The sequence below is a fragment of the Passer domesticus genome, chromosome 6 (genome assembly GCF_036417665.1).
Source record: "Passer domesticus isolate bPasDom1 chromosome 6, bPasDom1.hap1, whole genome shotgun sequence".
NCBI classification, from domain to species: Eukaryota; Metazoa; Chordata; class Aves; order Passeriformes; family Passeridae; genus Passer; species Passer domesticus.
Genome location: NC_087479.1, coordinates 56,403,488 through 56,417,114, shown reverse-complemented (window position 1 = coordinate 56,417,114; position 13,627 = coordinate 56,403,488). Strand labels below are relative to the sequence as shown.

General features: G+C 38.4%; 1 protein-coding gene across 2 annotated transcripts in view; it reads left to right on the top strand.

The window, feature by feature from the left end:
• ELP4 (elongator acetyltransferase complex subunit 4) overlaps positions 1 to 12,714 on the top strand; it is a 135,343-nt gene extending 122,629 nt beyond the window's left edge. For both annotated transcript variants that reach the window (XM_064426005.1, XM_064426004.1), the window contains exon 10: positions 12,158 to 12,714. In XM_064426005.1, the coding sequence (XP_064282075.1) occupies positions 12,158 to 12,289 (132 nt within the window). In that variant the 3' untranslated portion in view covers positions 12,290 to 12,714. The remainder of the gene's footprint in view (positions 1 to 12,157) is intronic.
• Positions 12,715 to 13,627: the final 913 nt, after the last annotated feature.

Genomic DNA, 13,627 nt, shown 5'->3' with positions numbered 1-13,627 from the left:
AACCTTTCCCCTTCTCATTCTGCATTTAAAGTTCCTTAAAAGCACGAGTTTTCCAAAGGGTGCGCAGAATGACTGCTTGCAATTTTTCTCTCCTTTCAATAAGTAATATCAATCACTGAATAAAAATATGAGTTTTCGTAGCAAAAACAGGTTGAGCCAATATTACAGAGATTAAATTACACTTCAGGGGTTTCTGAAGTCCAAAGGTTATTTGGAAGTAACATTACAAAAGGCTTTGTTACCTGGAGTTTTAAAGTGAGTCACAGGGGATTAGTGCTGCAGAGATATTAGAATATGAATTATGTAATGTCTGCATCCTTACCTGGGAGTTACAGGAACCGAACAGGATTCATGATAGTAGAAATACCTTTTGTTTTTTCCCTCTTCTGGCCTGCTTTTTGCCTTAGCATGAAGTGTCTCCCCGTGGCATTTGCCACTAGAGAGCTGAAGTTTCTAGCATATGAAAAGCTGCAAAAATAAACTGGTTATCTGTTTGTAAATGTGCAGAGTTTTATAAGCCAGCAATACATTTATCTATCTAAATGATACTTGCTTTTAAAAGAGAGCTTAGTAGCAGTAGTGTGCACTTACACAGCCCTTTTTCACTTCTCTCTCACTGTTTTAAGGTGGTTGAATAATTTGTGTTCCTCCACTCATAACAATCCTGCAAAGCAGACCCAAAAAAATACCTGTAGCAAAGAAGAGCTTGTCCATGCATGAAAAGCAAAACAATAAAAAATACTTAAAAAAAAAAAAAAAAAAGGATAAGAAGCTCCAGAAAATTAGCCTGCTTCAAAAAGCTATTAAATTGTTCCTATCCCTGAAGCTTTACAAATGTGATAATTGTTGTGTTCTGGTCGTGCAATATGTTCCTGCACCAAGCTGAGGAGCCAGCCCTGTGTCTGGAGGAGGGAGCAGGGGCAGGGAATCCTCCCGTGGGCTGCCTGTGCTCCAGGTCTGAACGCCCAGAAATGCTTCCCAGCCCCGCTGAGCTGCCTAGCACGGGAAAGTTTCTAATTCCAGCTGACTTTAAAAAGTAAATACACAGCGCAGGGCTGTTCCTGCTATAAAACAATAAACCCCCCCACCCCTCCCCAGCTAACATTTACTTTTTGAGTTGGCAAACCATCATTGAAGTGCTCTTGGAATGGAGACTTGCCAGTGTGGGTTAGCTGTCCTGGAGCAGAGCCTTTCTGTGAAGAGTTTCTGTGAACTGGATGATTTTATCAAGAGGCAGGATACATTTGATCAGTTATTCAGTGCAGTTGCACACCCTCAGTAATGGCTTTTAAAGGAGGGTGTTAATGAGTTTTCTGAAACGTGACAGGAGCTGAGACAGAAGCCTGGCAAATTACAGTGAACTTTAGATAGTTTTGGATGCAAACTCAAATATTTGTTGAGGTTTTCAATTTAGCTCAGATTTTCAAGGGTGACAGTAACACTGTAATCCTGGAACAGATGCTTCTGCTCTGAATGCTGTTTCTCCCTCCTCCCCACATCCACAGCTTTTGTTTGCACACACAAACAAAAAAAAAGTGCCTCCAACACTCCTCAAGCTTCCCAGTAGAGAGACTCAAGTTGTTGTAGAGCATCGTGGGCATCACCAGCAGCTCTGGAACGTTTCCAGTGAACCATCTGTGGTGTGACAGGAAATCTGTGCTCCGTGGCGTGCTGCAATGCCATTCAGAGAAGGAGCAGACACACTGCAGGCACTGATTCAATGAGAAGCTTCACGGAGTTGTAGGCCTGAATTCCTCCCCTTGACCTCTTATAAGGGAGTCACTCAGGTTTCCTGAATAATCAGCAGATATGGCCAAGGAGGGTTCATCCCACCCTGATTTAAAATGTGGCTTAGGCTGAGTGGCTGACTTGTAGACAGCTGCAATTAGGTTGAATGAATCCATCAGGGAAGAGAATGTGACATGAACATCAGCATCCACCCGGGCTGTCCTGAGAGCCCTGGAATTACCCAGGCTTGCATCACGGGGCCCACACTGCTCTTACGTAAGCTCAGGGAGGAGATCTCCAGCAAAAAGAGCAGATCCACAGCAGAAATGCCCTTGATAGCATCAGACTCATGAACTACTGCTTGAATTTAGAACAGTATTTCCTTTCAGGATTTAGACAATATATTCCAATCTCAACAATATATTCTCAATCTCATGCCTAGATTATATTATAGATTATAGAACTAGATTATATGAACTCCTGGCCTCCATCTTTCCCTTTCATCACTCCCATCTTTTCTTCAGCCATTTGTTACTTAATTTCTTTCCCTATGGCTGTTCTCTTTCACTCACCTTTCTGAACATTACTTTTTTAGTTAGAGGGGGAAAAACCCTTTAATAAAGCATTAATGCAGTATTTTTATATCATGACATTTTTCCTTCTGCCTTGATATTTTGTTGTTTTCCTTTTTACCCATTTTGTGTATTCAGACCATAAACTCTTCCAGACAGGGACATTCTTTCCATTTGTGCCTGCTGAAAGCTGTATCAGTATTACTAATAGTGTAAGTATTTAGCCCAGTTCTGCTTGTGAGATTACCACAATCTGGGTTTCTCTGAATTTTGGATCAGACAAGAGGTTGAACACCTGCAGTCCTTGGGCAGCCTATAACCATTACTGATGGATCCAACCCTTTTTAAAAGACAGGGAGCTTTTTCATTACCCAGAGACTTCAGCTAGAAGGTAAAGGCTCTGTATTTTTATCTTCCACCTGAGTCCCTTCACAGGCAACAAATCCACCTGTTGGAATTTTTCTTTGGAATGGGTTTGTTTGGACAATTGTCTGTACTTTCCTTTCCTGACACTGAAAATAATGACTGGAGCTGCACATCCATGAACCCACCCATCTCTACTCAGTCTGGAACTGGAACTTCTTCAGCCACCCAAAATACCCCAGGGATGCATTTTCACACAAACGTGTGCAGAATTGAAGTGTACTGGTACAAGCAGGTATCTCTGAATGACAGCCAGTGTTATAAAACCAAGCTTTAAAGTCAGACTCAGGAATCCAGATTTCTGGTCAGAAAACAGAAGCAGTACCACGTGGCACATCCAAACAAATCAGCAGGGTTTGAATTTAATTCTCCTGGATATTATCATATCCCTTCTGTAAAGCAGACACACTGGAAAGCTCAGTGTTCTGGAATGTTAAAAGGATTTTTGCAAAATCTATCATTAAAGGAAGTAGGTTTATTAATGGTTTTTAATTTTGCTGCATGTCCTTAAAAATACTGTTTAAATAATTTGTTTGTGCTATTGGAAACCCACAATAAAACATCACTGTTCTGCAGATGAAGTGAAAGTGAGAGCAGCCCTGGTGTTATTTTACATTCTCTAAGTGGTGGAAAATAAGAGCTTTAGAATTGTGTTCAAGTATTCTCAGTGGTATTATCTGTCCTTCAGCAGACAGACTTATGCAGGTAGAAGTTTATTTCTCAGTTATTCTTACTGGAAGCCTTCTCTCAACACCTGGTGTTAGCAATAGTTAACACCATGATGGCTTTAAAAAAATAAATAAATAGGACTTGCCTATGCTAGATGTGATCATTTTAACATGAGTTGATATGGTTGTAATTTCTCATAAACCCATCACAGTTACCTGAAATGTAGAAAATTTTAGAATGCTCGTTTTAAAAGTCAGGTCTTTTGTTCTTTAAGACCAGTTTAGAAAATGTATCTATTCCTATGATCTGAAAATGGTGATGTAGTGCTAATGAATGTAGCAGAACGAGAAGAAGCTGAGCTCATGTCCATTGTATAGAAAATAGTTACCAACTGGTTTATCTCCTGAATTTGTTAAAATACTGAGCAAAATGTAACATGAACCTAAAATATTCATAGTGAATGGTTTAAGAAGAGTTTGTGTGAGACTGAAATGCAGCTATGAGAGAATAGCTTGGCTCCATTCTCTCCACAAGCTAAATGTTGCAGTTTGTGAGACCCCATCATTATTTGTGAGCCAGATTTGACAGCAGCCACATGATTTCTGCCTGACACAGGCCTAGGCCAGTTGGAATGGCTTTTCTGTTCCTTGCTGAGAGAGCTGTTAATGTCTTCAGTGGCCAAGTGCTTATTGCTTAGCCATTGAGAAGTGAATTTATATGAACTCAGAAGTTGTGTTACTGTCTGGCAGGAATAATATTCTTGTATATTTTCATTGCAATGTTTTGCTATGTAAATAATTACAAAGTTATGCCAATATAAGTGATATGTCACTCCAGTAGACCACATGTCCTATAAAAGAGAATTAATTTCATCAGAATACAGATATCTGGTGCCCCTCAACTTGTGAGCTTAGTTAGAGAAGAACCCAAAACTTGTAACTTCCACGTCAAATATTTGAGAAAAACCTTTCTCTTTAGAAGAAATTTAGTCTTGTACCTGCACATCTTTGTGTTTACATTAAACCCAAAGGTAGAAATTACTACTGGTAATTAAAAGTTAGGTGATAATAAATAGACATGAAGTGGAAAACATCATGCAAAGCATCTGTCTTGTGGGGGCTTTTGGGGATGGGGAGAGTTCTGCTTCAAAGAGAAGCAAGTGGGACATAAAGCTCCCCAACTAAGAGTCTGCATCTTTCATTTTCCCAGCATTCCTAAAATTCTTCTCCCCACCCCCCCTCTTCCCCCTGAACCAAATCCCTTCAGCTTTGGTGACTTCAGTCTTCATGGACTTGTAGCAAATGGAAGTAGAAGGGATCTGGAGAGGTCATTAACCCATCTCCCTGCCCCAAGGCAGGGCTGCAGCCATACTAGACTAATAAGCTTCTTTTTTCTTTTTTTCTTTTTTCTTTTTTTTTTTCTTGGCCAAAGATCCAAATAAATGAATTGTAAAGATTTTTGGGAAGTTTGGGCCCAGCTGTTAAAGCTCTTTGTGTAACTGTTAACAGAGCCACAAGGTTGGCTTCAGTGAAATTAATATGAATCAAATGAAGGACAAACTATCACCTCGTTTTTAATGAGATTCAGTGATTTTGCAACACTCATGTTATTATGTTCGGGTTTTTTTGCTACAGTATGACACTTAAAATAGGTATGAAAATATAAGTTGAACTAATGTACAGAATTACTTGGGGTTCAGATTTCTGCCAATACACATTTGTCTGCTTATCACATTGTTGCTAAAAAATGGTGGTATTCTTCATTGTTTAAAGCATTTTACAGAATATGTGATTTTTGTAGCCCTCTCTAAAACAATCCCCTTGATAGAGTAAGAGACACTGGCAAAAGCACTTGCTAGTATTTTTGTATAGCAGGATTATTTTAAATAAATTAAAAATATATATTATTTCCTAAATAATATTAAAAATACAATTATTTTAATAAAATTAATTCTTTAGTTACAAAACTATTATTTAATAAATATTTCTTTAATAAATAAATAATTTAAATAATTGTTTTAAAATAACTAATAAATAATATTTATTTAATATGTAAACCAAAAGTAGCAGCCCACTGAAAGCTCCTGGAAAAGCCATGATGTAGATCTTTGCATCCCAGAAAACCATCAGTGAGTATTTGCCCTTCTGTGCTGGGACTGGACTCACTGATTGCTCTGTGTTCCTTCTGAGCTGTCCTTTTCCATCATCTAATCTTCCACTTCTGCCTGGGTTATTTTTTCCCCCAGCTGAGAACAAATAAAGTAATTAGAAGTTTTCTTCAGGCAGAGGGAGGAGCAGACACAAAGTATGTAATAAGTTTTGTCTAAACTGTTTTCCTTTGGTAATGCATGCCCTAAAGCTGTGTGCTTAGCTGGCTTCAGTGGAATTGTTCCTACCCTGCAAAGCCTTCCTGAGTGCCCAAAACAGCTCCAAACTCCCACCAAGCCCCTTCCCGGCTCTGCCCTGCTCCATCATTGCCTTTTTCTTCAGCCACTGAATGAAAGTTAGGAGTCTGATTCTGTAGATCCTGAGTTTAAGATTTTGTGATCATGTAATTAAACACACTGTAATGATGCAGATACACAATTACCTTTGCACAGAGGGAGTTTACTCCAGCATTCCCTAGTATTTCACTGATAAACTTTACCTTCCTTTGATAAACTGAGAAATACCTTAGTATTTCACTGATAAACTTTCCTTTGATAAACTGATAAATACCCTAGTATTTAATTGATAAACTTTACTTTCCTTTGACAAAGTGATAAATACCTTAGTATTTCATTGATAAACTTTACCTTCCTTTGATAAACACTGATAAATACCTTAGTATTTCACCGATGAACTTTACTTTCCTTTGAGAAACTGATAAATACCCTAGTATTTCACTGATAAACTTTACTTTCCTTTGATAAACTATAAATACTCTAATATTTTACTGATAAACTTTACTTTCCTTTGATAAACTGGTAAATACCCTAGTATTTAATTGATAAACTTTGCTTTCCTTTGAGAAATGGATAAATACCCTAGTATTCCACTGATAAACTTTACTTTCCTTTGATAAACACTGATAAACTTTACTTTCCTTTGGTAAACTGATAAATACCCTAGTATTTCACTGATGAACTTTACTTTCCTTTGATAAACTGGTAAATACCCTACTATTTCACTGATAAACTTTACCTTCAACTGATATATTTCTAAGTTATCCCAAGGAGGGTGATTATAGGATCCTATTTTCACTTGCACATTTACTTTTGCCACATTATGGCCATTTTGCCTTAAAATATGGTTGCCCTGCCAGCTTGCTCTCGGCTACAGAAAGTTTTGTGGTTCTGGAATATTTTAGTGAGAATGTTAAATTATTTAAACCAATTTTATGTCCAGCATTTGTGCCATGGATGGGTTTTTGCTGTCTTGTGAAAACCCACCTGTTTGGCACACTCAGTGCATTAAAATTGACTCTTCTCCAGGTGTTTTCCTGCTTTTAGGAGCAGGGGAGCCATGTGTCCACAGTGTGGGCTGGGGAGAGGGGCAGGAAGCAGGAATGGGAAGCAGTGCCAGCAGGGGAAAGGAGGACACATCCAGAAAAGGTGAGGAGAAGGAGAACAAACAAACATTCTGGAAAAGCAAGTCCTAACTGCCTGGGATTCTGCGTCTGAGATTAGGAGATACCTTTTGTCGTGTGTTTGATGTGCCTCGATTCCCTGCCTCTGAAATGGAGGTAACTTTGCTGCCTTCTCTCACAATAATATTTGGGAAATAACACAGATGGTGTTTGTGAGAGCAAGGGAGGCAAGGAAGGGGAGCCTGGTGCTGAGTTTGAACTGAGGATTTAGGAACAGGAGCAGGTGGAAACAGAGGCAGGAGAAATGCAGGAATGCCAGGGGCAGGAATGAAGAGCTTCGGTGCAGAAAGATGAGACTGGGGACTGCAGATTACCAGAGAAGGGACATTTTTGGCATGAAAAGCAGTTGTGGGATGGAAGGCCTGGGCAAGGACTGGGGTTGCCAATGTGAGCAAAATCATCCTGATTCTTGCCAGGCTGATCAGAGAAAGAGAGCTAGAAAGGGATGGAGGACAGAGCCTCAGACATAGCAGAGAAGTCTGTCCACCAGAAAACATTTTGTGTTTAACTGGGGCTTTAAATGTGATTGTTTCTCTGTGGCCAGCAAATATCTGTGAAAATGTGGTGCTGGTGTTCCAGGAAGATCACAGCCTGTTCATAGCATCTCTTACTGCCTTAGCTCAAGTGACCAAAATGTCCTTATTGGTACCAAAATTAAAGGCCAGTTCCTTAACCTATAGATGTCTGTATAGTGCCATGCCATGAATTTCCTCTTTGTTTGTGGCTTAACATTTAGAATATTTTTAAAAGGTGTTAATGTATTTATTAGGATTATTTTCAGCCCTGTATATGGGCACACCAAAAAAAAAAAAAAAACTCCCCGCATAAAACTTGTCCACACAGAAGATATAAGGAATGATAATTTGAAATACCTGTGCAGGGAAGGAACATGTGTGTGTCCAATGATTCTGATCTTAATGACAGGATAATATTCAGCTGCTTTCAAAGGACTCCGGTGTGGTTTGTTGTTCAGAATAGGTCTGGTCTAAGGATGAATGTGGTAGATGCAGTGAAATGTGCTTCCTGGAGAACCAGCAATTTTTTATAATGTTTGAAAGTTGGGATTGTAGAGGGATGGATTGTAGAGGAAAGGCTTGCAGGAGGCATGGTCTCATAATTAAACATAGAAGGTGTGGTGTGTGTCTCTGCTAATGCCACTGAACTTCTGTGTGGTCATGTTGCTTCAAAACAGCATTTTTGTTTCAATACTTTTATTTTGTGTCTCTTGCTTTCTAAGTGCCTGACTTGGGGATTCTTGAAGAAATTCTAAGCACCCAGTTGCAAATGAAGTTAGCATTTGCACATGTGAAATTCTGTAAAACGCTAAACATTCTGGAAAAGCAGCTCCTAACTGCCTGAGATTCTGTGTCTGAGATTAGGAGACACCTTTTGCCGTGTGTTTGATGTGCCTCAATTCCCTGCCTCTGAAATGGAGGTAACTTTCCTGCCTTCTCTCCCAAGAATATTAGGAAAATAACACAGTTGGTATTTGTGGAGCATTCAAGTGCTATATACTGACATGTGCTATTGAAAAGCCATTCTGTCTTCAGAGCAAGGTTTGAATAGTGCACAATAAATATGTCAGCAAAGCTCAGAGTAAACAGTGACAAGAAAATACAATACTGGCTAGCCAGTCACTAAGGAATGGCCAGTCACTAAATGAGCACTGTGCATCCTCCTCACTGAAGAAGATGGGGAAGGAGAGTGTAAGGCCTGTATAATGAAATTCTGTATCAAAAACAATACATCTGTAAAAGCCTATCTCACTTCCAACATCCAGTCTAAGGATCTTGACTTTTTTACTTTTCCCATCTAAATCTTGGCAAATTTTAGACATTCTTCTGTCTATTTTCTGAAATAGACAGTATTATAGTAGTACATATTCTAAAAATATATATATGTTTATATATATACTATTATAGTATATATACTATTATCTACTACTATATATTCTGAAAGTATATCTTTATTTATATTTAAAATATATTAATATATATTCTAAAATATTTCTTTTAGAATAAATATTAGGAAAGGAACGCAGTGTTGACATAAAAGATGTTTTTTGTTTTCTGACCACAGTTTAAAGTCCAGGGTGGTGTGTAAATAGACAGCATTATAGTAGCATATATTTTTAAAGTATATATATATACACACACTATAATAGTATATATTCTGAAAGGATATATATTATTATATATATAATTATATATACACACTATAGTAGTATATATTCTGAAAGGATATATATTATTATATATATAATTATATCTATCATATATATTATAATAATGTTATATATACTCTATTATAGTACTATATATTTTAAAGTATATTTATATTATATATATACTGTTATAGTAGTATATATTGTAAAATATATATTTACTTATATTTAAAATATAGTTGTATATATTCTAAAATGACATCTTTATTTTGTACTAAATATTAGCAAATGAACACAGCATTGACATGAAAGATTTTTTTGTTTGTTTTCTGACCACACTTTGAAGCCCAGGGCAGTGTGGCAGGGTTTGCAGTGGTTCCCTGGCTGTGATATTTAGCCAGGGATATTTAATCTCTGAGTGAGATGAGTTTGCTGGGTCTTGGTTCTGTTTGCTCCTCATGACAGAGATGCCAGCAGGGAGCGGGAGAAGGTGGGATTCATTCACTTGTCTCTCCACCTCCCACACCCCCATGCCCACAGCAAAGTACAGTGCACTTTTTCAGAAAGAAAATGAGATTGAGGGATCTGCCAAGTGCCCCCCTGTACTTCCCAGCTTCTCCTTCTCTGCTTTTCAGTGCTTACATCCCCTCCCACACCACCCTAGTCATACCTTGACTCTTCCCAGCAGACCTTTTGCTCAGCAGCCAGAGGAGAAAGGCTGGTGCCCTGTGTGCGATGTGTTGAGGCAGAAATGAGGCATCATCAGCCACAGCCAGAGCCAGGCTTAACCTGCCTTGGAGTAAGGGCAGAGCAGTGGGTGCAGGATTCTCTGCCACAGCACTGGTTTAATGCAGCTGAAATTCAGAGCTGCACTCACTGTGTGGTGTTTACAGGTGTGTCACCGTCATATTTTCTGGAAAAATCCCCTTGCCCAGTATTCTTCTCCTGGGAAGCTGAGAAGCCTCAGAGAAAATGAAAACTATTAGTATCTCATGTGCTTCTCCTGCGTTTTGCTGCTTTGGAATGTGTTTGAAGATTGTTTACCCACAGGTGATTGTTTCATTGGGTTCATGTGAATTGTTTTGACTTAATGACCAATCAGGGCCAAACTGTGTAGGACTCTGGAGAGAGTCACCCGTTTTCATTAGTATCTTTTAGCCTTCTGTAAGTATCCTTTCTGTATTCTTTATTACAGTTTAGTTTAGTATTCTTTAATATAATTTAGCATCATAAAATAATAAATTAGCCTTCTGAGAACATGTAGTCAGATTCAGCATTCCTCCCTTCATCAGGGCACCCTGCAAATACAGGACAGGTGTGTGGGTTGTGCTTCACAGGCAAGACACTGTCAATAAATACACACCTCTGTCCTTTTCCAGCACTGGGCTATGGCATCTCGCCCTGGGCACAGGCTTTCCTGCTCCTCATGCATTACTTGATGCATTTCCTTGCCTTGGAGAAAATAACAGCACAGTTCTTCTGCCAGTGCTGCCCACAGCCAGGAGTGGCCAATGGTGGGAAGCCTTTGGGAGCATCTCTCAAGTTACACCCAGCTGCACAGCCTCAGAGCCAGCAAGAATTCTGCAGGCAGCTCACTGAAAATTCAAAGATTTCCTATGCTTTTTAATTGAATTGTTATGGTGCAGAAGTTACAAAAGTATTGAGGAAAAGGAAGCAGTGTTTAGGTGTGATAAAATCAAAAATGTAGCAAAAGATGAGTATGAGGATAGCTCACAGAGCCTCCTAATTCAGTTTTGCAGCCACTGCTGTTCTCCTGTTCCCTTTAGGAGTGTGTGCATTTTAAAGGAACCACCCAGTTTAGCCTTTGCCTACTAAATCTTTCAAGAAATATGTTCCTTCCATGGTACCAGTTTCATAAATTATTGCACTGTGCAGAAGATGCTCAACTGTCTCATCTGACCCAGCTTGGGTCCAAAAGCAAGCCAGTCATTAACCAAGAAAAGCCTCAGTTTTACATTAATTTTCACCTTACTTTACAAAAGCTAAATGGTAATGTCATGTCTTTTATATGTCTCCCTCAGAGGGAAGGTGGAAATATTTTTGCCATAGTTGGAAAATAAGATTTATTGTACAAGGACCATGTGCTTGTGGGCAGCCATGTAACCTCGGTCTGTTTCCCCTTCTGTAAACTGCATTTAATGTTCCTACAACTCACTGGGGAGGGCAGGCTTTGATTAACATGTATGATTGCCTTCTACAAATGCAACTACTGTCACTGCTTGGTTTTATTAGCCACCACCAGTAGAATTTGAGGAGGAAACATGTAGCAGAATAATGTGCAGCCAGGGTGAGCCCTCTGCATCTTTTGACCATCAATCTAATTTTTTTTCAGACTCTTGTCACCCTGTGTGCATATTTAAAATAAAACTCTACTTACACCGTAGTGCTGTAGAAATCAAGTAATTGGATGTAGAGGTTGACATGCAGAGGAGACACTGGTTTTTAAAGGGAAAATGCCCGTAGATATAATTAAATACCTTGAGCAAGGTATTTAATACAAAATTTGTATCTTATACAAAAAATTATACAATTTTTTTATTTTGTTTAGAAAATTTTCGTAAGGAAAATTCTATTCCAATTTACAGAATCAAATATATTGAAAACACGAACCTGATCCTTACAGAAATTGTGACGCACGGTCAAGAAAGCAGTAACAAAATTTAAAACGTTGTGCCTTTAATATGTCAAATAAGAATTCTTTATATCATTCCTGTTGTGTTGAGGTTTTCAAAATATAAGTATTTAGAACATGAGAAGAATATTAAGGCTGATAAGTCTTTTTCTCTCTAGAAGAGTGTCAGGGAAGTGTTTTATTTGTGCAAGTAAACACAGATCAGTCAGGGAGAAGACAACATTTCGAAATGCGCCGTGCAAAACGAATTCATCTTTTTTTTTCTCCATGTTTTTCTCCCTCTCTCCCTCTCTCTCCCCTCCTGAAAACCTCCTGCCACAGCGGCTGCATTTGCCTCCAGACTTGTCAGACACAGTGAGCCGCGCGAGCAAACAGGATCTGGCAGGATCCGCCAAACTGCTGAGCTCAGGATGTGGCGCCATGGCCATCGGCGAGAAGCACCTGGACTTCTAGTGATTTCTGCTTAGCAGCTTCACTCACATTCAGCTGACACTCTCATTAGGAGTGTTAATGACTTATATAAATATTTTTCTTAATGATTTGACCCAGCAGTCTTTAAAAATACGTGTTGTCATATGATGCCTTTTTTTTTCTTTTTTTCTTCTTCTTTTTTTTTTTTTTGTGTCTGTTCTCTTTCTCTGTACTAAATTTGGTCTTGTTTGGGTTTTGCTTTTCTGTTGAGTCCTGCCATTGTTCTGCTCCACTGGAAACAGGTAGTATTTTGTTCCTTTACTTAAAATACAAAAAATTGCAATTACCCTTTCTTTTTTTTTTTTTACATTGAAAATAAAGGGATGTTTTTCCCAAAAGATTTTTTATATACTTGCATATAATATTTTGTATCAATAATGGGTTTATTGAAATAAAGGAATGGAACTAAGAAATTCGTTGTCATGTGTTATTCAAACAGCAAAACTGCACATTTTTAAAAACATTCATTTCTGTAATGGAAACACCATTCTTAAATTTCAGGAAATCCCTACCTTGTTTTATTAAATATGTTATAACAAATTTGTAATATATAAGATAGTTTTTATTCTAATAGGCCAGTAATTGAGGATGGGGGGTGTTTAAATCAGAATATATTATAGATAATTACTTTGCCTTGTGGCTTACTACATGCATTAAAATGCACTTGAACGGAATTTCCTAACCAGAGAGGAAAGAATTGATTTCCTTATGTAGTTCAAAACAGTAATCCTAAACAATTGAAGTCAGCACTATGAAATTATGTCAACAGACATAATTCAAGATGGAAATTCAAACCGACAGCTACATTAATGCTGGGAAACCAGAAGAGTGCACTGGAGCTGGGGGAAGGATATCACAGCGAGCTGGTCTAAAGCAGGGCAGAATACACAAGTAATTCAGCCTTTTGTACCCTCAGATACACAATTTGTGAACTCCTAACTCTTCTGCACGTTTCCCTGTGTCTCTCTCATCAAACAAAGGAACAGGGAAGCAAAGCTGACCTGGGAATTAAAGTGGTTTGCATTCTTTCTTCTGAGGCTGACTTCCATTTTGAAAGGTAATATCTTCTTCTCTGTAGAACTTCTAAGCCACCCAGCTGTAACATTGCATTACAGTTTCAAAATTTAGTCTTTATAATAGTGTATTACATGGCTGGAGTGAAATTGAGTCTTCAAAGAACGTGTTAATAGGATGCAATAATGGTAACATATTTTGATGGGTTTGGAAAACCAAGACTTGGGAAAGTGGTTTGCTTTTTTTTTTTTTCCCCTCTGCAATCCAGGTTCTACTTTATTTTTTTCTTGACAACGCTGTGTAAAA